The following is a 22,110-nucleotide window of genomic DNA, read 5'->3' as shown; positions in this document are numbered from 1 at the left end:
CTTGTTAACAAACTATAGTTTTGGCAAGTCGGTTAAGACACCTACTTTGTGCATGACACAAGTAACTTTTCCCAAAATTGTTTACAGACAGATTATTTCACTTATAATTCACAGTATCACAATTCCAGTGGGTCAGAAGTTTACATACACTATGTTGATTGTGCCTTTAAAGAGCTTGGAATATTCCAGAAAATTATGTCATGGCTTTGGAAGCTTCTGATAAACTAATTGACATCATTTGAGTCAATTGGAGGTGTGCCTGTGGATGTATTTCAAGGCCTACCTTCAAACTCAGTGCCCCTTTGCTTGACATCATGGGAAAATCAAAAGAAATCTGCCAATACCTCAGAAAAAAATTGTAGACCTCCACAAGTCTGGTTCGTCCTTTGGAGCAATTTCCAAATGCCTGAAGGACCACGTTCATCTGTACAAACAATAGTATGTAAGTATAAACACCATGGGACAACGCAGCCATCATACCGCTCAGGAAAGAGACGCATTCTGTCTCCTAGAGATGAACGCACTTTGGTGCGAAAAGTGCGAATCAATCCCAGAACAACAGCAAAGGACCTTGTGAAGATGCTGGAGGAAACAGGTACAAAAGTATCTATATCCACAGTAAAACGTGTCCTATATCGACATAACCTGAAAGGCCGCTCAGCAAGGAAGAAGCCACGGCTCCAAAACCGCCATAAAAAAGCCAGACTATGGTTTGCAACTGCACATGGGGACAAAGATCGTACTTTTTGGAGAAATGTCCTCTGGTCTGATGAAACAAAAATAGAACTGTTTGGCCATAATGACCATCGTATGTTTGGATGAAAAAGGGGGAGGCTTGCAAGCCGAAGAACACCATCCCAACCGTGAAGCACGGGGGTGGCAGCATCATTTTGTGGTGGTGCTTTGCTGCAGGAGGGACTGGAGCACTTCACAAAATAGATGACATCATGAGGAAGGACAATTATGTGGACATATTGAAGCAACATCTCAAGACATCAGTCAGGAAGTTAAAGCTTAGTCGCAAATGGGTCTTCCAAATGGACAATGACCCCAAGCATACTTCCAAAGTTGTGGCTAAATGGCTTAACGACAACAAAGTCAAAGTATTGGAGTGGCCATTACAAAGCCCTGACCTCAATCCTATAGAAAACGTGTGGGCAGAACTGAAAAAGCGTGTGCGAGCAAGGAGGCCTACAAACCTGACTAAGTTACACCAGCTCTGTCAGGAGGAATGGATTAAAAAGCTGAAATAAATAATTTCTGACATTATTTCTGACAAATATTATTGACATTTCAAATTCTTAAAATAAAGTGGTGACCCTAACTGACCTAAGACAGGGATTTTTACTAGGATTAAATGTCAGGAATTGTGAAAAACTGATTTCAAATGTATTTGGCTAAGGTGTATGTAAACTTCTGACTTCAACTGTAGACTTACTAGAGTTCTGATTCGTTAAGCCGCACAGGTCTGTGTAGAGTACAGTGTCGTGCATGTTAATGCAATAGAATCCTGCCACAATACGTTCTGCCTACTATTCTTGCATCGTTGGTTTTGTTTCAGTATGTTACATTGATGGTTAATATTGTGTTTATTCTATCACAACTCCAACAGTAATGGGAAACATTGATAGTGTTAACTAAGGGGGAAAATTAGAACTTTGAGTGAAGTTCAATCTTGTGCTTCTCTGTGTGCGGTTATATTTCCTTCGTATGGCAGTCCCGCGCACGCACGCAGTTTAGAGGGAAGATTGGTGTGGACTACCTGTGCTAATTAGCTATCTGATTCTCTGAACACCTGTGTGTAAACAGAAGACAGACAACACAAACATATTGTCACTGAAAAATACTGTCAGCTGCAACTGTGTTAAAAATAGATTAAAAGTAAGTGTGTATTTTGCATTTGTGAAATAATTTTGATGTGATATGAAAGTAGAGGGATTTATGTTTCTAGGACTATACTGCAATTGAGAATCGATTCACATTTAGATGGAGTATTTCGCTGTTTTGGCTTCCAGAGCCAATTTGCCCTTTAACCAGAACATGTGTGGTCCTAGGACTAAGGAGTAACATTATGCTCCTTTAGTCCAATATTGAGCTCGCTCCAGCCATAGACATTGGCTCCAGCAGAAACTTCCATAGGCCACAGACACTGAGACACATCTCACATCTTAGGCATCAAAATAATTAAAATATTACAATAAAATAGGAGATTGATCAAACAGAGACTGAGAACTGTGATACATTTTCAATGTAATTGTTACAACTTGAAATAAATTACAATGTCATTTCTTGTGCATGTAAGTTCTTACATTAAAATATACATACATTTAATGACAAAATTCATAAATAAATTGATGATAAGACTACTCATTTTGAGTTGGATGAATTATCTCTGTCACATTGTCACTCTAAATGGCAGATACTCAGTTATTTCTCTATAATTTACAGTATTTCATGTCATAGCAGCTTCTCAGAATTTTTAAACAGCATGCAATAGCATGCTACTAAACAGCATTGAGCCCATAGTCTTTGGTTGTTGTTGCTATGAAGACTGGGGTGAGCCCAAATGAAAGGGGATAGGCGAATTATATTAGCATTTCACCTCTTGCCACAAGATGACATAATAGGGAATAGAGATACAACTATTTCCAAGAGGGAATGTATAATACAAAAGCTGGGGAAGAGGTTATTGTGGGTGTCGGAGGCAGCTGTATCCATTGAGCCAAACAGGACAAAAGGGGAGAAAGGGAGATGCTTATCTGCCATGTGTAGTTTACATTGTTCTGTTCATCAAGTTTATCTGGATCAGCCACCGTAGTGCCCTCGTTCAACTAATATAGGTAGGCCATAAGCAGCAAGATGAAGACCTAGACTCAAACCAAAACTCTTATTTGACCTTACAGTCAAATAAGGCATCTTCCCCAGTGGGCAACACTGATTGAAATTATATAATTTCAAACAGTTTTGCACAATGGGTCCACCTAAGTGTTAGCCATTGCATTCCTACCCGGCTCCCACATTAGGGAATTAACATTGGGGTGCTGATACTTTGCCGCCGGCAAGGCATGCAGAACAAGGTGTCCCCTCAGTGTTGTGTCAGTCCTACTTGGCCACTAGCTCTGGTCCATCGCGTGATGACAACAACGAGTTGCCTCTGAAGAGGTAACTCGCTGTTGTCGTTGCACGATGGACAAGAGCTACATGGCCAAATAACTCTGACAAGAGATGGTATTCAGTGACAGATCTTGACCACGTGAGTTGAGAGACTACCAAAGATCATGGCCTGGTCCAAAACTGTAAAACTATACCTAGACCTCAGGAGCTGAGGCCCAGACAGACTCAGACCAGAATCATGTTGATGTGGTCTACGGTGGTGTCAAGATCCAGACTTCACACTCCATCCATATCTTTCCTCTTAACCTGAGCAGCCTATTTTAAAGAGTGTCTTTGCACGGTGTCCCCTCCACTTTCTATACCAGGCATATTAGCATCCTGTGATTGTGATCATCACATAGTCCATCACCACCACATTCCTCTACTAATAACCAGCTTTTCCTTCTACATTTTCTTCTACACCCTACATTTTGTGTGTGTGTGTGTGTGTGTGTGTGTGTGTGTATGAGAGAGAGAGAGAGAGAGAGAGTGTCTGACATTCTCTCTGTGAGCAGTGAGTACAGAAAATAGACATTTGCATCATTACTCCTGGTAGTGGATCTTCTGCTAGATGTCGAAGATGTGTCGTTGCAGTGGCAATGATGATGATGATGATGATGTGTATGTGTGTATGTGTGTGTATGTGTGCGTGCAAGCATGTATGCGCATGTGTGTGTGTCTGTATGCATGTGTGAGTTTCTCAATCTACCCATCTACCTATCTAGCCCTGTGCTCCCTCAGAAGCCCTTTACATGGCAGTAGGCCTCCAGGCTGGAAAAGAGGATGTAGATGAACCAGAGGCCAAAGAAGAATAGGGTGGTGAGCACCTTGGTGACTTTGGGCCCCCCCAGCTCTCCCCCTACAGATGGCCGGCGGCGGAGCATCAGCACCCCCATGTTGATGAAGGCGAAGATGGTGAAGAGCGTGACCGAGAAGGCCAGTGAGCCGGGGTCCACGCGGAAAGTTTGACCTTTGGTCTCCCAGTAGATGGCAGCGATGGACCACGCCACCCCGATGCCCAAGAAAACGTTGACTGCATTGCTACCCGTCACGTTGCCCACCGACGCGTCGGCATACTGGTCCTGGGTGGCAGCGACTTTACTGGCAAAGGTGTCTATGGAAAGAGGTTTGGGTTAGAGTTTAGAATATGGTTAGAATAAGGTTAGGATTAGTATCACTAAGGCTGGGAGAGGTTTTTTCAATAGAGGTTGGGAGGTATGGTTTTGGGATATAGTTGGTTCAAGAGCTAGGTTTAGGGTAAATAGCTAGCTTGGATTGAAGATAAAGTAACTTAAAGCAGACACTCAGTCACACACACACACACACACACACACACACACACACACACACACACACACACACACACACACACACACACACACACACACACACACCAGGGATGGAGGTGCCCAGAGCCACAAACACCACAGCAGTGACACTGTCTTTGAGGCCCACGGTGCAGCCGAAGTGGGAGGCCAGGTCCCCGATGACGGTGGTTAGTAAGCCAATGACAATGATGGACACCACAAAGCAGGCCCAGCCATTCCAGTACTCGGTAGGTGGCACGCAGGCAAACAGAATCTTCCAGAAAACTGTCACAATGTGCATGAAGTAGTCGAAGCAGTTGGGCATTCGCCGCTCCACTCCCTCTTCCTCGTCACCTGGCAAAATGAGACAGGTAGAGGACAGTGAAAAACAGTGTTATCGATGAGTATTTATCGATAGCATACATTTGCCGGAGAAAAGACCACACCATGATACAAACCATACAGACAAACAAACACGCATGCACACACGCACAATATACTGTAAAATATACACATTATATATGTACAGGGCATTCGGTAAGTATTCAGATCCCTTGATTTTTCCACATTTTGTTGCGTTACTGGCGTATTGTAAAAAACATTTTTTTTTAAAAATCCCTCATCAATCTACACACAATACGACATAATAACAAATCAAAAACAGGTTTTTAGACATTTTTGTAAATGTATTACAAAAAAAACCCGAAATATCACATTTACATAAGTATTCAGACCCTTTACTCAGTACTTTGTTGAAGCACCTTTGGCCGCCATTACAGCCTGGAGTCTTCTTGGGTACATGACGCTACAAGCTTGGCACACCTTTATTTGGGGACTTTCTCCCATTGTTTTCTGCAGATCCTCTCAAGCTTGGACAGGTAGGATGGGGAGCGCCGCTGCACAGCTATTTTCAGGTCTCTCCAGAGATGTTCGATCAGATTTAAGTCTGGGCTCTGGCTGGGCCACTCATAGACCGGTCATAGAACGCTTGGCATTCAGGCCCAAGAGTTCAATCTTGTTTTCATCAGACCAGAGAATCTAGTTTCTCATGGTCTGAGAGTCCTTTAGGTGCCTTTTGGCCAACTCCAAGTGGGTTGTCATGTTCCTTTACTGAGGAGTCGCTTCTGTCTGGCCACTCTACCATAAAGGCCTGATTGGTGGAGTGCTGCAGAGAAGGTTGTCCTTCTGGAAGGTTCTCCCATCGCCACAGAGGAACTCTGGATCTCTGTCAGAGTGACCATTGGGTTCTTGGTCATCTCCCTGACCAAGGTCCTTCTCCCCTGATTGCTCAGTTTTGCCGGGCGGCCAGCTCTAGGAAGAGTCTTGGTGGTTCTACACGTCTTCCATTTAAGAATGATGGAGGCTGGATAATTCCTTCGACCTCATGGCTTGGTTTTTGCTCTGACATGCAATGTCAACTGTGGGACCTTACATAGACAGGTATGTGCTTTTCCAAATCATGTCCAATCAATTTAATTGACCACAGGTGGACTCCAATCAAGTTGTAGAAGCATCTCAAGGATGATCAATGGAAACAAGATGTACCTGAGCTCAATTTCGAGTCTCATAGCGAAGGGCCTGGATACTTACGTAAATAAGGTATTTCTGTTTTCGCTTTGTCATTATGGGGTATTGTGTGTAGATTGATTAATAAAAGTTGTTTTTTAATCCATTTTAGAATAAGGCTGTAACGTAACAAATTGTGAAAAAAGTCAAGCGGTCTGAATACTTTCCGAATGCACTGTATGTATCATTACATATTTGTGAATTATTTACATGACATAACTCAGGTTATGTCTGACCTCCTGAACTGACTGTGACTGCCTCAATGAACTGTTCTCTCCAGGAATGAGTTCCAATCACCACAGCCAGATTGGTGTCCTTCAAGAGTTTGTCCACGGTGCTCTATCAAAACACAAAAAAGATTAGCAATGAGAGTGGGCAAGTATTCAACAACAAAAGCTGACACGGCATGCTCTGAAGCGTAAACACATAAAATGTCACACACATTCTGTCTCATGACTTCTGTTCTTATCAAACTGAAGTCAGGATAGACATGAGGGTAGAAGAGAAGTATCATTACTGTTAAAACGGCCAGCTTCAGTCAGCTGATTCTAGCCACTACTTCGGCAGCTTAGTCTCCCATTCAGAGGACCCCCACTTTTGTTAGTGTCTTATTGGTCAAGGTCAGTCCAAATAATTATCACCACATCTCCTTCAGCCTATCACTGGCCTTGATTCCCAGGACTTCAGTTTCAGTTAGTCTATGACCCCAGCACTCTGTGTGGTCAGAAACATGCTATCCCCATCCTGATGAGCACATCCACAGTTTTACCACTTTCTGAACTTTTCCTGCTGTGGACTGAATCCCTGTATGTCTGATGTTTAATTGTGTGTGCATCTAAACATAAGTGCCTTGAGATCTGTGTCATATTATGTGGAGCTAAGTTTAGTGGTTTATTGTGTACAATTACTGTGTATTGAGGTTGTTAGCTAGCTCGAGCTCCCGCTCGCGTTGGCACTACCATTAGCATTTTGTATTGGAATGCATGAGCATTTCAGCATAACTGTTAGTGATTAGCATTTATTAGCATTACTCATTTATTGTGCTAAGCTATTTTCTATTCTATATACAGTACCAGTCAAAAGTTTAGACACACCTACTCATTCAAAGGTTTTTCTTTATTTTTGCCATTTCTACATTGTTGAATAATAGTGAAGACATCAAAATGATTAAATAGGACATATGGAATCATGTAGTAACCAGAAAAGTGTTAAACAAATCTAAATATATTTTATATTTGAGATTCTTCAAAGTAGCCACCATTTGCCTTGATGACAGCTTTGCACACTCTTGGCATTCTCTCAACCAATTTAATGAGGTAGTCACCTGGAATGCATTTCAATTAACAGGTTTACCTTGTTAAAAGTTCATTTGTGGAATTTCTTTCCTTTCATAATGCGTTTGAGCCAATCAGTTTTGTTGTGACACGGTAGGGGTGGTATAGAGAAGATTTACCAAATAGGGCTAAGACCAAGTTCATGTTATGGCAAAAACAGCTCAAATAAGCAAAGAGAAATTACAGTTCATCATTACTTTAATACATGAAGGTCAGTCAATGCGTAACATTTCTAAAACTTTGAAAGTTTCTTCAAGTGCACACACAAAAACCATCAAGCGCTATGATGAAACTGGCTCTCATGACCGCCACAGGAAAGGAAGACCCAGAGACCCAGAGTTACCTCTGCAACAGAGGATAAGCCTAAATAAATCCTTCACAGAGTTCAAGTAACAGACACAACACCAACTGTTCAGAGGAGACTGGGTGAATCAGGCCTTCATGGTCGAATTGCTGCAAGGAAACCATTACTTAAGGACACCAATAAGAAGAGACTTGCTTGGGCCAAGAAACATGAGCAATAGACATTAGACCGATGGAATTCTGTCCTTTGGTCTGATGAGTCCAAATTTGAGATTTTTGGTTCCAACCGCCGTGTCTTTGTGAGACGCAGAGTAGGTGAACGGATGATCTCTGCATGTGTGGTTCCCACCGTGAAGCATGGAGGAGGAGGTGTGATGGTGTGGGGATGCTTTGCTGATGACACTGCCAGTAATTTACTGAGAATTCAACGCACACTTAACCAGCATGGCTACCACAGCATTCTGCAGCGATACGCCATCCCATCTGGTTGGCGCATAGTGGGACAATAATTTGTTTTTCAACAGGACAATGACCTAACACACCTCCACGCTGTGTACGGGCTATTTGACCAATAAATAGAGTGATGGAGAATGAATCAGATGATTTGACCTCCACAATCACCTGACGTCAACCCAATTGAGATGGTTTCGGATGAGTTGGACCGCAGAGTGATGGAAAAGCAGCCAACAAGTACTCCGCATATGTGGGAAATCCTTCAAGACTGTTTGAAAAGCATTCCAGGTGAAGCTGGTTGAGAGAATGAGTGTGCAAAGCTGTCATCGAGGCAAAGGGTGGCTACTTTAAAGAATCTAAAATATATTTTGATTAGTTTAACACTTTTTTGGTTACTAAATGATGCCATATGTGATATTATTTCTTTCTCCTCTTTCCTTTCAGGACCACATACAGTGGGGCAAAAAAGGATTTAGTCAGCCACCAATTGTGCAAGATGAGAGAGGCCTGTAATTTTCATCATAGGTACACTTCAACTATGACAGACAAAATGAGAAGATTTTTTAATGAATTTATTTGCAAATTATGGTAGAAAATAAATATTTGGTCACCTACAAACAAGCAAGATTTCTGGCTCTCACAGACCTGTAACTTCTTCTTTAAGAGGCTCCTCTGTCCTCCACTCGTTACCTGTATGAATGGCACCTGTTTGAACTTGTTATCAGAATAAAAGACACCTGTCCACAACCTCAAACAGTCACACTCCAAACTCCACTATGGCCAAGACCAAAGAGCTGTCAAAGGACACCAGAAACAAAATTATAGACCTGCACCAGGCTGGGAAGACTGAATCTGCAATAAGTAAGCAGCTTGGTTTGAAGAAATCAACTGTTGGAGCAAATATTAGGAAATGGAAGACATACAAGACCACTGATAATCTCCCTCGATCTGGGGCTCCACGCAAGATCTCACCACGTGGGGTCAAAATGATCACAAGAACGGTGAGCAAAAATCCCAGAACCACACGGGGGGACCTAGTGAATGACCTGCAGAGAGCTGGGACCAAAGTAACAAAGCCTACCATCAGTAACACACTACGCCACCAGGGACTCAAATCCTGTAGTGCCAGATGTGTCCCCCTGCTTAAGCCAGTACATGTCCAGGCCCGTCGGAAGTTTACTAGAGAGCATTTGGATGATCCAGAAGAAGATTGGGAGAATGTCATATGGTCAGATGAAACCAAAATATAACTTTTTGGTAAAAACTCAACTCGTCGTGTTTGGAGGACAAAGAATGCTGAGTTGCATCCAAAGAACACCATACATACTGTGAAGCATGGGGGTGGAAACATCATGCTTTGGGGCTGTTTTTCTGCAAAGGGACCAGGACGACTGATCCGTGTAAAGGAAAGAATGAATGGGGCCATGTATCGTGAGATTTTTAGTGAAAACTTCCTTCCATCAGCAAGGGCATTGGGTCTTTCAGCATGACAATGATCCCAAACACACCGCACGGGCAACGAAGGAGTGGCTTCGTAAGAAGCATTTCAAGGTCCTGGAGTGGCCTAGCCAGTCTCCAGATCTCAACCCCATAGAAAATCTTTGGAGGGAGTTGAAAGTCCGTGTTGCCCAGCAAAAGCCCCAAAACATCACTGCTCTAGAGGAGATCTGCATGGAGGAATGGGCCAAAATACCAGCAACAGTGTGTGAAAACCTTGTGAAGACTTACAGAAAACGTTTGACCTCTGTCATTGCCAACAAAGGGTATATAACAAAGTATTGAGATAAAGTTTTGTTATTGACCAAATACATATTTTCCACCATAATTTGCAAATAAATTAATAAAAAATCCTACAATGTGATTTTCTGGATTTTTTTCCTTCATTTTGTCTGTCATAGTTGAAGTGTACCTATGATGAAAATGACAGGCCTCTCTCATCTTTTTTAAGTGGGAGAACTTGCACAATTGGTGGCTGACTAAATACTTTTTTGCCCCACTGTAGTTAATGTCAGTTAACACTGGACATGATTCTCAGTTGTCTGAACCATGAGTGGTCAGATGTGTCATTTGTGTGTGTGAGTGTGGATATCCTCCATTAAACTCCTCTTAACCTGGATATCCGCCTCATCCTTGTTCTGACCGGACATTCTGTAGTGTTTGCTACCGGGCTCAAACCAGCACCTAAGGTTTCTTATTACATTCACAGTCCTTCGATTCTCTACAATCCTACCCCTATTTTTCAATTACATTACATACATTTCCTGTCTTGTCACTTACAGGACAGTTTGTGTGAAAAGGTTTCTTGGCTTTGATATACATTCTATCAACATCACAATATACTGTATCTATTCCAGTGTTTCCCGACCTGGTCCTCGGACATCCCCCCGAGAGATTAGCCCAGCGATTCCACATTAGTTTAAAATACATTTTTAGAACTAGCTCACCTCATTCAATTAGTAATCTAATTACCAAGCCCTTAAGAAGTTGAATCAGGTGTTCTGGTGGTTGAATAGACCAAATGTGTAATGGCTGGTGGGGGGCAAAACTAGGTTGAGCAACAGCTCTGTTCTATTCTGAAAGATGAGAATGTGTAAATGGAAGTAGAGATCCTCCAGTTCTAGAGGCTCTCAGTTAAGAGACACCTCAGTCCTGTCAAATAAATCCCAGAGCACACTGCATGCTAGTTGCTACAATACCGGGTCTAGTATCCCATTTGGAGTCATTCCCTGTCGGATCTGTTGGGTGAGAGGGTGCCACAGTGAGAGGGGTTAATCAAACATAACACAACACAACACAACACACATACAGACACGCACGCACACACTGTATATGACACACACACACACACACACACACCTTAAACTCGTAGGACTCCTCTATGATGACCTCTAGCCTGCTGTGCTCCCCTAGAATGGGCTTCCCCATCTCTGAGATACGTCTGGCGTCCTCCTCTTCTGGAGTAGGGTTCCCTAAAGGGGGAGAGGAAAGGGGAATGTTCTCTTACTACAATACATGATGGGACTAATATAAATAGAGTTAAACAAATACATATTTTGTAGTTATGATGGGGTTAGACAGGTGAACTAAGCTCATGATGCATTAATAAGCGATATTGTAAAATAATCAATGGGTATATATCATTTTAATGTTCAAAAGCGTCTGTAAAAATCACAGTGGACCTTTCAATTGTGTGCAAAACTTATTAGATCTTACCCTGGTTGAGCAGCAGAGCTGCAATAGGAAGAGAAAAAAATAAATGCGTGATTTTGAGATGTGATTACTTATGCTATTCAAGCTAAAGTGATTTTTGCATTGAACCTTTATTTATTCACGTTAGTCTCATTGAAATCAAATGTATTTTGCAAGAGAGACCTTGTCAAAATAGCAGCAGTCGACAAAAGACAGAAGTGACAGTACACATGCAAGGAATTGATCAACTGAGAAACATTATACTTGGGACAATGTACAAACAATAAATGAATGACAGATTCATCAGATCACAATGTGCATTCTGAAAGTAACCATGCAGTGAGGAAAGAATCAGTACAAATGAACCGACACCAAATTAAAATATTCCTGCGTCTCCATCCTCTACTAAATGCAATAGTCCAGTGAGCTCATCCAAAGAGGTATAGGCTTGACTTCCATCCATGTGAAAAAAAGTGCTTTTTCAATGGGAGAGGGTCTATCGAGTTCGATTAACATGAAAAAATGAAAGCTAATTCACTACGTGAGGCCTATTTGATCGACTAGGAGGTGCATAATGTTTACATTGTTACGAAGGTCCTGTATGAGTGGACAAGCTTGACATCACTGTTATGCACTGTACGTCGTACTGTGCGGTTGTTATGGTGCACAACAGTGTGCTGCTTTATATATGAATGGATTATCAGAATGAGTGGCACATGTCAAATCAAATCAAAGTTTATTTGTCACGTGTACCGAATACAACAGGTGTAGACCTTACAGGGAAATGCTTCATTACAGGCTCTAACCAATAGTGCAAAAAAAGGTATTAGGTGAACAATAGGTAAGTAAATAAATAAATCAACAGTAAAAATACAGGCTATATACAGTAGTGAGGCTATAAAAGTAGCGAGGCTACATACAGACACCGGTTAGTCAGGCTGATTGAGGTAGAATGTACATGTAGATATGGTTAAAGTGACTATGCATATATGATGAACAGAGAGTAGCAGTAGCGTAAAAGAGGGATTGGCGGGTGGTGGGTGGCGGGACACAATGCAGGTAGCCCGGTTAGCCAATGTGCGGGAGCACTGGTTGGTCGGCCCAATTGAGGTAGTATGTACATTAAACGTCGGAGTGATTTACAATGTGAAACCGTGCAAACGTGTGTTCTACAGCTCAGCTAGATATTACAATCACAACGAATTTGAGGAAAACAACTTTATTTCAGGTCTTGTTCTGCCTAGTGACAAATCTCTCTGGCATCTTATTGGTTAAGAGTTCCAGCCTTTCCTCCGACTTCATGGACAACGATTCCCAAGGCAAGTCCATTATCTTGTCAGTGTAGTTAAAAATCTTTGGCACATCTCCCAGCCTCACTACATTCTGCCTTCAAAGAGGGGCTGAACTCATTGATTAGGCCTAGTATGTTAGCCTTCTCACAAAAAATGCAAGAAGCCATTTGTTTTGGGGGTGTGGTTTGATGTGGGTGTGATATCCCAAACAGCCACTGTACCAACTGCGTGACGCAGCATGAAAACGTGAACGTAATTGGTCAAGAATCCCAAGCTCCGAGTGTTAAAATGTCCTCATCTTTAGAGAAGTATCTTTGAATGTGTTTAAATCTGAAAGTGTGGCAATGAATCAAAAATAGTGAAATCAAAAGAATGGAACAAACCAAGCAAGTTGTAGTAGAAGACAAGGACCGGTCCAATAATGCATTTCTTATTGGACTGCGTTTTTTGGACAAGGAGATTAATTTGGGAAATCCATTTGCAATATTGAGGACTGTGAAGAAAGCAGTGGGAAAGGTGCATTCAATCAAGGTGACTCGAAGCGGCCTTGTTTTGGTTTATTGGGTCGATGAAGAACAGAAGAAGCTGCACTGGATCTGGCAAAATTGTCCACGTCAGAAGTAACATCTATTGATCTTCGGAGCAGGACGCCTGCCAAAGGAGTTATAGCTGGAGTCTCGTTGGATATAGTCAGAAAATCCTAGGAGTGGTCAGTGCATTTCACCTGATCCGTATGGTAAATGTAAGGAAGGAGAAAAGACTATCATTATTATTGTTCTTTGAGGAGACTCTACCTGAATATGTGAAGCTTGGATATGTAAGGTAAGCGGTGAGAGCACTTGTGCCCAAACCATTATAGTGTGGGAATTGTACAGGATAAAATGTGACAATAAAACCGAGTCAATGTGTGGGGGTCCAGGTTAGTTGAGGTAATTTGTATATGTAGGTAGAGGTAAAGTGACTATGCATAGATAATAAACAGCAAGTTGCAGCAGTGTAAAAACAAAGGGGGGGGGGGGGGGGGTTCAATGAAGCCCCAGTGGTTTACACACTACCTTCTGTAGCGTCTTGCAGTCGGATGCCGAGCAGTTGCCATACCAGGCGGTGATGCAACCGGTCAGGATGCTCTCAATGGTGCAGCTGTAGAACTTTTTGAGGATGTGGGGACCCATGCCAAATCTTTTCAGTCTCCTGAGGGGGAAAAGGCGTTGTCGTGCCCTCTTCAAAACTTTCTTGGTGTGTTTGGACCATGATAGTTTGTTGGTGATGTGGACACCAAGGGACTTGAAACTTAACCCACTCCACTACAGCCCCGTCGATGTGAATGGGGGCATGTTCGGACCTCCTTTTCCTGTATTCCACGATCATCTCCTTTGTCTTGCACACGGAAAGGTTGTTCGCCTGGAACCACACTGCCAGGTCTCTGACCTCCCTATAGGGTGTCTTATCATTGTCGGTGATCAGGCCTACCACCGTTGTGTCGACAGCAAACTTAATGATGGCGTTGGAGTCGTGCTTGGCCACGCAGTTGTGGGTGAACAGGGAGTACAGGAGGGGGCTAAGCATGCACACCTGAGGGGCCCACGGGTTGAGGATCAGCGTGGCACATGTGTTGTTGCCTAGCCTTACCACCTGTGGGCGGCCTGTCAGGAAGTCCAGGATCCAGTTGCAGAAAGAGGTGTTTAGTCCAAGGGTCATTAGCTTAGTGATAATCTTTGTGGGCACTATGGTGTTGAACGCTGAGCTGTAGTCAATGAACAGCATTCTCACATAGGTGTTCCTTTTGTCCAGGTGAGAAAGGGCAGTGTGGAAGGCGATTGAGATTGTGTCATCTGTGGATCTGTTGGGGCATTATGTGAATTGGAATGGGTCTAGGTTTTCTGGGATAATGGTGTTGATGTGAGCCATGACCAGCCTTCAAATCTCATCATGGCTACCGACGTGAATGCTATGGGGCGGTAATCATTTAGGCAGGTTACCTTCGCTTTCTAGGGCACAGGGAGGTCTGCTTGAAACATGTAGGTATTATATGGTCACATGTTTGTAGAAGGGAGAAGTATGGTATTGAAGAATCTGTGAATGGAAATTGTTGCAACTGTGGTGGGGATCATACTCCAGACTTCCTTAAGTGCCCTGTTAGGGTGAAGGAGGTGTCAAGGATCATGGCTGTGCAGCAGATCTATGTGGAGGCGTTGAAGACAGTCCCAGGGGCAAGAGGCAACAGTGTTGAAGATGCATTACAACCAGTTGCTAGTGTTTTAAGTTAATCGAGTGATCCTGATACATTCATTGTGAAGAAGGTGGATTTTGTGGCATTTATAGCCACAGTAATTAATTGTACAGCATAAGTGTCTAAGAAGTCCAAGAAGCTGGATCTCATTACTGGATATCATTATATCTGCAGCCAATACGATTTTGGGGCTCAAAGACTGCAAGGATTATTGTCACTGGGAAATGTTCCCGCCCTCACAGGAGTCTTCTGAGCTTGTATACCTGATTAGAATTGGGGGGGGGGGGGGGGGGTTACAGAAAAGCGGGTTGATTTTGTTTAGTAATTATTTTGTTCGTTGTTAGTTTTGTATATTATTTTTTCCTTTTAGGGATCCTTAATATTTACCTGCACAGTAGGTGGCGGAATGCACATCCAATTATTGCAAATGCCATTATAGCCAAGTTAACAAACAGCCAAGTTAACAAACAGATCACTGACCATTTCGAATCCCACTGTACCTTCTCCCCTGTGCAATCCGGTTTCCGAGCTGGTCACGGGTGCACGTCAGCCACGCTCAAGGTACTAAACGATATCATAACTGCCATCGATAAAAGACAGTACTGTGCAGCCGTCTTCATCGACCTGGCCAAGGCTTTTGAATCTGTCAATCCCCACATTCTTATCGGCAGACACAACAGTCTTGGTTTCTGAGATGACTGCCTCACCTGGTTCACCAACTACTTCTCAGATAGAGTTCAGTGTGTCAAATCGAAGGGCCTGTTGTCCGGACCTCTGGCAGTCTCTATGGGGGTACCACAGGGTTTAATTCTCGGGCCTACTCTTTTCTATGTATACATCAATGATGTCACTCTTGCTGCGGGTGCTTCCTTGATCCACCTCTACGCAGACGACACCATTCTGTATACAACACACCTCCAAACGAGCTTCAATGCCATACAACACTCCTTCCGTGGCCTCCAACTGCTCTTAAACTCTAGTCAAACTAAATGCATGCTTTTCAACCGATAGCTGCCTGTACCCACCCGCCCGACTAGCATCACTACTCTGGACGGTTCTGACTTAGAATATGTGGACAACTACCTAGGTGTCTGGCTAGACTGTAAACTCTCCTTCCAGACTCATATTAAGCATCTCCAATCCAAAATTAAATCTAGAATCGGCTTCCTATTTCGCAACAAACCCTCCTTCACTCTCGCTGCCAAACTGACTATCCTGCCGATCCTCGACTTCGGAAATGTCATCTACAAAATAGCCTCCAACACTCTACTCAGCAAACTGGATGCAGTCTATCACAGTGCCATCTGTTTTGTCACCAAAGCCCATATACCACCCACCACTGCGACTTGTATGCTCTCATCAGCTGGCCCTCGCTACATATTCGGCACCAGACCCACTGGCTCCAGATCATCTATAAGTCTTTGCTAGGTAAAGCTCCACCTTATCTCAGCTCACTGGTCACCATAACAACACCCACCCATAGCACTCGCCCCAGCAGGTATATCTCACTGGTCATCTCATCCCCAAAGCCAACACTTACTTTGGCCGCCTTTCCTTCCAGTTCTCTGCTGCCAATGATGGAACAAATTGCAAAAATAGCTGAAGTTGGAGACTTATATCTCCCTCGCTAACTTTAAGCATCAGCTATCTGAGCAGCTTACCGATCGCTGCAGCTGTACACAGCCCATCTGTAAATAGTCCATCCAACTACCTACCTCATCCCCATGTTGTTTTTATTGATTTTTTTTGCTCTTTTTTTGCTTGCACACCAGGATTTCTACTTGCATCATCATCTGCACATCTATCACTCCAGTCTTAATTTTCTAAATTGTAATTACTTTGTTACTATGGCCTATTTATTGCCTTACCTCCTTACGCCATTTGCACACACTGTATATAACGTTTCTATTGTGTTATTGACTGTACATTTGTTTATCCCACATGTAACTCTGTGTTGTTTTTTGTTGCACTGCTTTACTTTATCTTGGCCAGTTCGCAGTTGTAAATGAGAACTTGTTCTCAACTGGCCTACCTGGTTAAATAAAGGTGAAATAAAAACATTTATACAATAAAAATGATACAATAGAAGAAGAAGAGTAGTATCTTTGATAACAGTTGTGTTTGTGATGCTAACATTAACTCAAAAATGTGAAAATGCTTGAGTTGGAAAAACCCAAGCTGTTTATGACGAACAAGTCTCGTTCTGTCAACATAACATTGGCGATGATGTATGTCTCGTTTTTAGTCCAGAGACACTGTGCACTAATGCCTCAATTGGTGTCAATAAAGAAAAGGGCGGGCTATAGGTTTGTTTCTACTGCTACGATTGGATAGCATGCAGCTGTACTTTAGGTTGAGTCTGCAGTGAGATCGGGTCGCTTGCTGCTGAGCTCCGAATCACTGATTATTTTGGCACTGCCAACCATGAGCATGTGGGCAGGATTGAAATCTAAACCCCAAAAAAGGAAAGCTGTTGTGGGAAAGCTGTTGTGTACCCTAGATTCCCTACATTTTGGAAGATTGGTTATGGAAAATATTACGTAATGACCAAAGTTCTACCACTTACCCGTAGTCCATTTTGCAACTACTACAATTTTTTACGACTAGTACCGATGATATATAGGCCGTTTTCAATCAGCTAAGTTGTTTTTGAAGTTCAGCTCTTCTTTAATTCCCTCCTTTCAAATAAATATCCTCCATTCCTCAATCCAATTTTAATCTATTCTGTTCCTTTTTTTCTGATTCCCACACCACCTCCTCCTTGGCACATTGAGTTCCCTTTCAGTCAGTCAACTTTGCTACAACATACTATGGGGGAGTTGCACCCCTCACAACTTTGAATGAAGGATATACAATCACACGTGATAAGGACCATGAAATCCGCGCCTTGCTGGAAGTCCCGCCTGCCACAGGTGATAAGCATGAGGCTAGGCTTCATTCCTTCAATTATTCAGCTCTTCACCTCGGTGTGATCAGGAACAATTCACACTACTAAAACAAACAATTGGAAAACGAGACTGTCTTACATTGCGCCAACTAAACTGTCCTATAGTGGTAGAGCGTGCTCAGCCCCTGGACGTTGGGGGCTGAAGTTTGTACTTGTTCTCATGGACACTGGGAGACTCTAATCTTGGCTCACTCCCTACTGCTGGGGAGCAGTGAGCACATGTTCTCGCTTCAGTTGAAGCATGTCCCCGGTTGACTCAACTACGGTGCAGATCTTTTATCCAGGTGGGGACCTCTCTCTCAGGATTGGAGGCTACACCCCGGGGTGGTCTCCCTAATATGGGAAATGTTTGGCAGGGCCGACGTAGATCTCATTGCAAGAAAATGCGCAGTGTTGTTTGAGGATGATTTTCCCAGAGGGACAATACAATTAAAGGGATACTTCAGGATTTTGGCAATGAAGCTCTTTATCTACCTCCCCAAAGTCCGATGAACTCATGGATACCATTTGTATGTCTCTGCATGCAGTTTGATGGAAGTTGCTAATGTAACTAGCATTAGCGCAATGACTGGACGTCTAGGGTAAGTGTTAGCATGTTAGTTAGCATTGGCTGACCAAACTACCAAATCAAATCTTATTTGTCACATACACATGGTTAGGAGATGTTAATGCAAGTGTAGCGAAATGCTTGTGCTTCTAGTTCCGACAATGCAGTAATAACCAACGAGTAATCTAACCTAACAATTTCACAACAACTACCTTTTACAAACTACCTTATACATAAAGATATATGAATGAGTGACAGTACAGAACAGCATAGGCAAGATGCAGTAGATGGTATCGAGTACAGTATATACATATGAGATGAGTAATGTAGGGTATGTAAACATTATATTAAGTGGCATTGTTTAAAGTGGCTAGTGATACATTTTTTACATCAACTTTTCCATTATTAAAGTGGCTGGAGTTGAGTCAGTATGTTGGCAGCAGCCACTCAATGTTAGTGGTGGCTGTTTAAAAGTCTGATGGCCGGGCCTCCCGGGTGGCGCAGTGGTTAAGGGCTGTGCCACCAGAGACTCTGGGTTTGCGCCCAGGCTCTGTCGTAACCGGGAGGTCCGTGGGGCGACGCACAATTGGCATAGCGTCGTCCGGGTTAGGAAGGGCTTGGCCGGTAGGGATATCCTTGTCTCATCGCGCACCAGCGACTCCTGTGGCGGGCCGGGCGCAGTGCACGCTAACCAAGGTTGCCAGGTGCACAGTGTTTCCTCCGACACATTGGTGCGGCTAGCTTCCAGGTTGGATGCGCACTGTGTTAAGAAGCAATGCGGCTTGGTTGGGTTGTGTATCGGAGGACGCATGACTTTCAACCTTCGTCTCTCCCGAGCCCGTACGGGAGTTGTAGCGATGAGACAAGATAGTAGCTACTAACAATTGGATACCACAAAATTGGGGAGAAAAAGGGGTCAAATTTAAAAATGTAAAAAAGTCTGATGGCCTTGAGATAGAAGCTATTTTTCAGTCGCCTTCTGGATGATAGCGGGGTGAACAGGCAGTGGCTCAGGTGGTTGTTGTCCTTGATGATCTTTATGGCCTTCCTGTGACATCGGGTGGTGTAGGTGTCCTGGAGAGCAGGTAGTTTGCCCCCGGTGATGCGTTGTGTAGACCTCACTACCCTTGGGAGAGCCTTACGGTTGTGGGCGGAGCAGTTGCCGTACCAGGCGGTGATACGTTTGTGAGTGCTTTTGGTGACAAGCCGAATTTCTTCAGCCTCCTGAGGTTGAAGAGGTGCTGCTGCGTCTTCTTCACCACGCTGTCTGTGTGGGTGGACCAATTCAGTTTGTCCGTGATGTGTGCGCCGAGGAACTTAAAAATTACTACCCTCTCCACTACTGTCCCGTTGATGTGGATAGGGGGGGTGCTCCCTCTGCTGTTTCCTTAAGTCCATGATCATCTCCTTTGTTTTGTTGACGTTGAGTGTGAGGTTATTTTCCTGACACCACACTCCGAGGGCCCTCACCTCCTCCCTGGAGGCCGTCTCGTCGTTGTTGGTAATCAAGCCTACCACTGTAGTGTCGTCTGCAAACTTGATGATTGAGTTGGAGGCATGCATGGCCACGCAGTCGTGGATGAACAGGGAGTACAGGAGAAAGAGAGGAGAGGACTCAGAACGCACCCTTGTGGGTCCCCAGTGTTGCGGATCAGCGGGGTGGAGATGTTGTTACCTACCCTCACCACCTGGGGGCGGCCCGCCAGGAAGTCCAGTACAGGACTGGGTCGAGACCCAGGGTCGAGACCCAGGGTCTCGAGTTTGATGTTGAGTTTGGAGGGTATTATGGTGTTAAATGCTGAGCTGTAGTCGATGAACAGCATTCTCACATAGGTATTCCTCTTGTCCAGTTGGGTTAGGGCAGTGTGCAGTGTGGTTGTGATTGCGTCGTCTGTGGACCTATTGGGGCGGTAAGCAAATTGGAGTGGGTCTAGGGTGTCCGGTAGGGTGGAGGTGATATGGTCCTTGACTAGTCTCTCAAAGCACTTCATGATGACAGAAGTGAGTGCTTCGGGGTGGTAGTTGTTTAGCTCAGTTACCTTAGCTTTCTTGGGAACAGGAACAATGGTGGCCCTCTTGAATGTGGGAACAGCAGACTGGGATAGGGATTGATTGAATATGTCTGTAAACACCAGCCAGCTGGTCTGCGTGTGCTCTGAGGACGCGGCTGGGGATGCCGTCTGGTCCTGCAGCCTTGCGAGGGTTAACGCGTTTAAATGTTTTACTCATGACGGCTGCAGTGAAGGAGAGTCCGCAGGTTGTGGTAGTGGCCGTGTCAGTGGCACTGTATTGTTCTCAAAGCGAGCAAAGCAGTTGTTTAGTCTGTCTGGGAGCAAGACATCCTTGTCCGCGACGGGGCTGGTTTTCTTTTTGTAATCCGTGATTGACTGTAGACCCTGCCACATACCTCTTGTGTCTGAGTCGACTCTACTTTGTCTCTATACTGACGCAAAGCTTGTTTGATTAGTCTTGCGGAGGGAATAGCTACACTGTTTGTATTCGGTCATGTTTCCGGTCACCTTGCCCTGGTTAAAAGCAGTGGTTCGCGCTTTCAGTTTCGTGCGAATGCTGCCATCAATCCACGGTTTCTGGTTTAGGAATGTTTTAATAGTTGCTGTGGGTACGACATCGCCGGTGCACTTGCTAATAAACTCGCTCACCGAATCAGCGTATTCGTCAATGTTGTTGATTGACGCAATGCGGAATATATCCCAATCCACGTGATCGAAGCAATCTTGAAGCGTGGAATCAGATTGGTCGGACCAGCGTTGAACAGACCTGAGCACGGGAGCTTCCTGTTTTAGTTTCTGTCTATAGGCTGTGGTGGTCAGCTTTTCCAAAAGGAGGGCGGGGCCTTATATGCGTCGCGGAAGTTAGAATAACAATGATGCAGGGTTTTACCAGCCCTGGTAGCACAATCAATATTTTACCTTTATTTAACTAGGCAAGTCAGTTAAGAACAAATTCTTATTTTCAATGATGGCCTAGGAACAATGTTAACTGCCTGTTCAGGGGCAGAATGACAGATTTGTACCTTGTCATCTCGGTTACTAGTCCAACGCTCTAACCACTAGGCTACCCTGCTGTCGACATTCGATTGTGAGGAATCTAAGACAGGTGAACAGAAGGACTTGATCACACCACGTCTTGTTAATCATAAGGCATACCCCCCGGCCCCTCTTCTTACCAGAAAGATGCTTGTTTCTGTCGGCGCGATGTATGAAGAAACCAGCTGGCTGTACCGACTCCGATAGCGTGTCTCGAGTGAGCCATGTTTCCGTGAAGCAAAGAACGTTACATAAAGATGTCTCTAATGTCTGTCTGGAATGCTACCCTTGCTCGGATTTCATCAACCTTGTTGTCAAGAGACTGGACATTGGCGAGTAGTATGCTCGGGAGCGGTGCGCAATGTGCCCTTCTCCGGAGCCTGACCAGAAGACCGCTCCGTCTGCCCCTTTTACGTGTCGTTGTTTTGGTTCGCCGGCTGGGATCCGATCCATTGTCCTGGGTGGTGGGCAAAACAGAGGATCCGCTTCGGGAAAGTCGTATTCCTGGTCGTAATGATGGTGAGTTCACGTTGCTCTTATAGCAAGTAGTGCCTCCCGACTGTATGTAATAAAACCTAAGATTACCTGGGGTACCAATGTAAGAAATAACACGTAAAAAAAACAAAATACTGCATAGTTTCCTAGCAACGCGAAGCGAGGCGGCCATCTCTGTCGGCGAAAATTGGCTGCAGAGACAGTTCATCTGATTCTGGGGAAGTAGATTCTGTAAATCCCGAAGTAT

The 22,110-nt window shown here is 44.0% G+C and overlaps 1 protein-coding gene across 7 annotated transcripts in view; it reads right to left on the bottom strand.

The window, feature by feature from the left end:
* Positions 1-1,185: 1,185 nt before the first annotated feature.
* The window catches only part of slc8a2a (solute carrier family 8 member 2a), a 59,716-nt gene continuing 38,791 nt past the window's right edge, over positions 1,186-22,110 (bottom strand). For 4 of the 7 annotated variants that reach the window (XM_036989885.1, XM_021617756.2, XM_036989887.1 and 1 more), the window contains 6 exons: positions 11,330-11,347; positions 10,973-11,085; positions 10,813-10,851; positions 6,263-6,365; positions 4,548-4,814; positions 1,186-4,267 (listed from right to left, as the gene is read on the bottom strand). In XM_036989885.1, coding sequence (XP_036845780.1) covers positions 3,891-4,267; positions 4,548-4,814; positions 6,263-6,365; positions 10,813-10,851; positions 10,973-11,085; positions 11,330-11,347 — 917 coding nt within the window. In that variant the 3' untranslated portion in view covers positions 1,186-3,890. The remainder of the gene's footprint in view (positions 4,268-4,547; positions 4,815-6,262; positions 6,366-10,812; positions 10,852-10,972; positions 11,086-11,329; positions 11,348-22,110) is intronic. The other 3 variants (XM_021617759.2, XM_021617758.2, XM_021617760.2) reach the window with 3 other exon arrangements.

The sequence above is a fragment of the Oncorhynchus mykiss genome, chromosome 10 (assembly GCF_013265735.2).
Source record: "Oncorhynchus mykiss isolate Arlee chromosome 10, USDA_OmykA_1.1, whole genome shotgun sequence".
Classification (NCBI taxonomy): Eukaryota; Metazoa; Chordata; class Actinopteri; order Salmoniformes; family Salmonidae; genus Oncorhynchus; species Oncorhynchus mykiss.
Note: the sequence above shows the minus strand (reverse complement) of the source record. Positions and strands in the feature narration are given on the sequence as shown.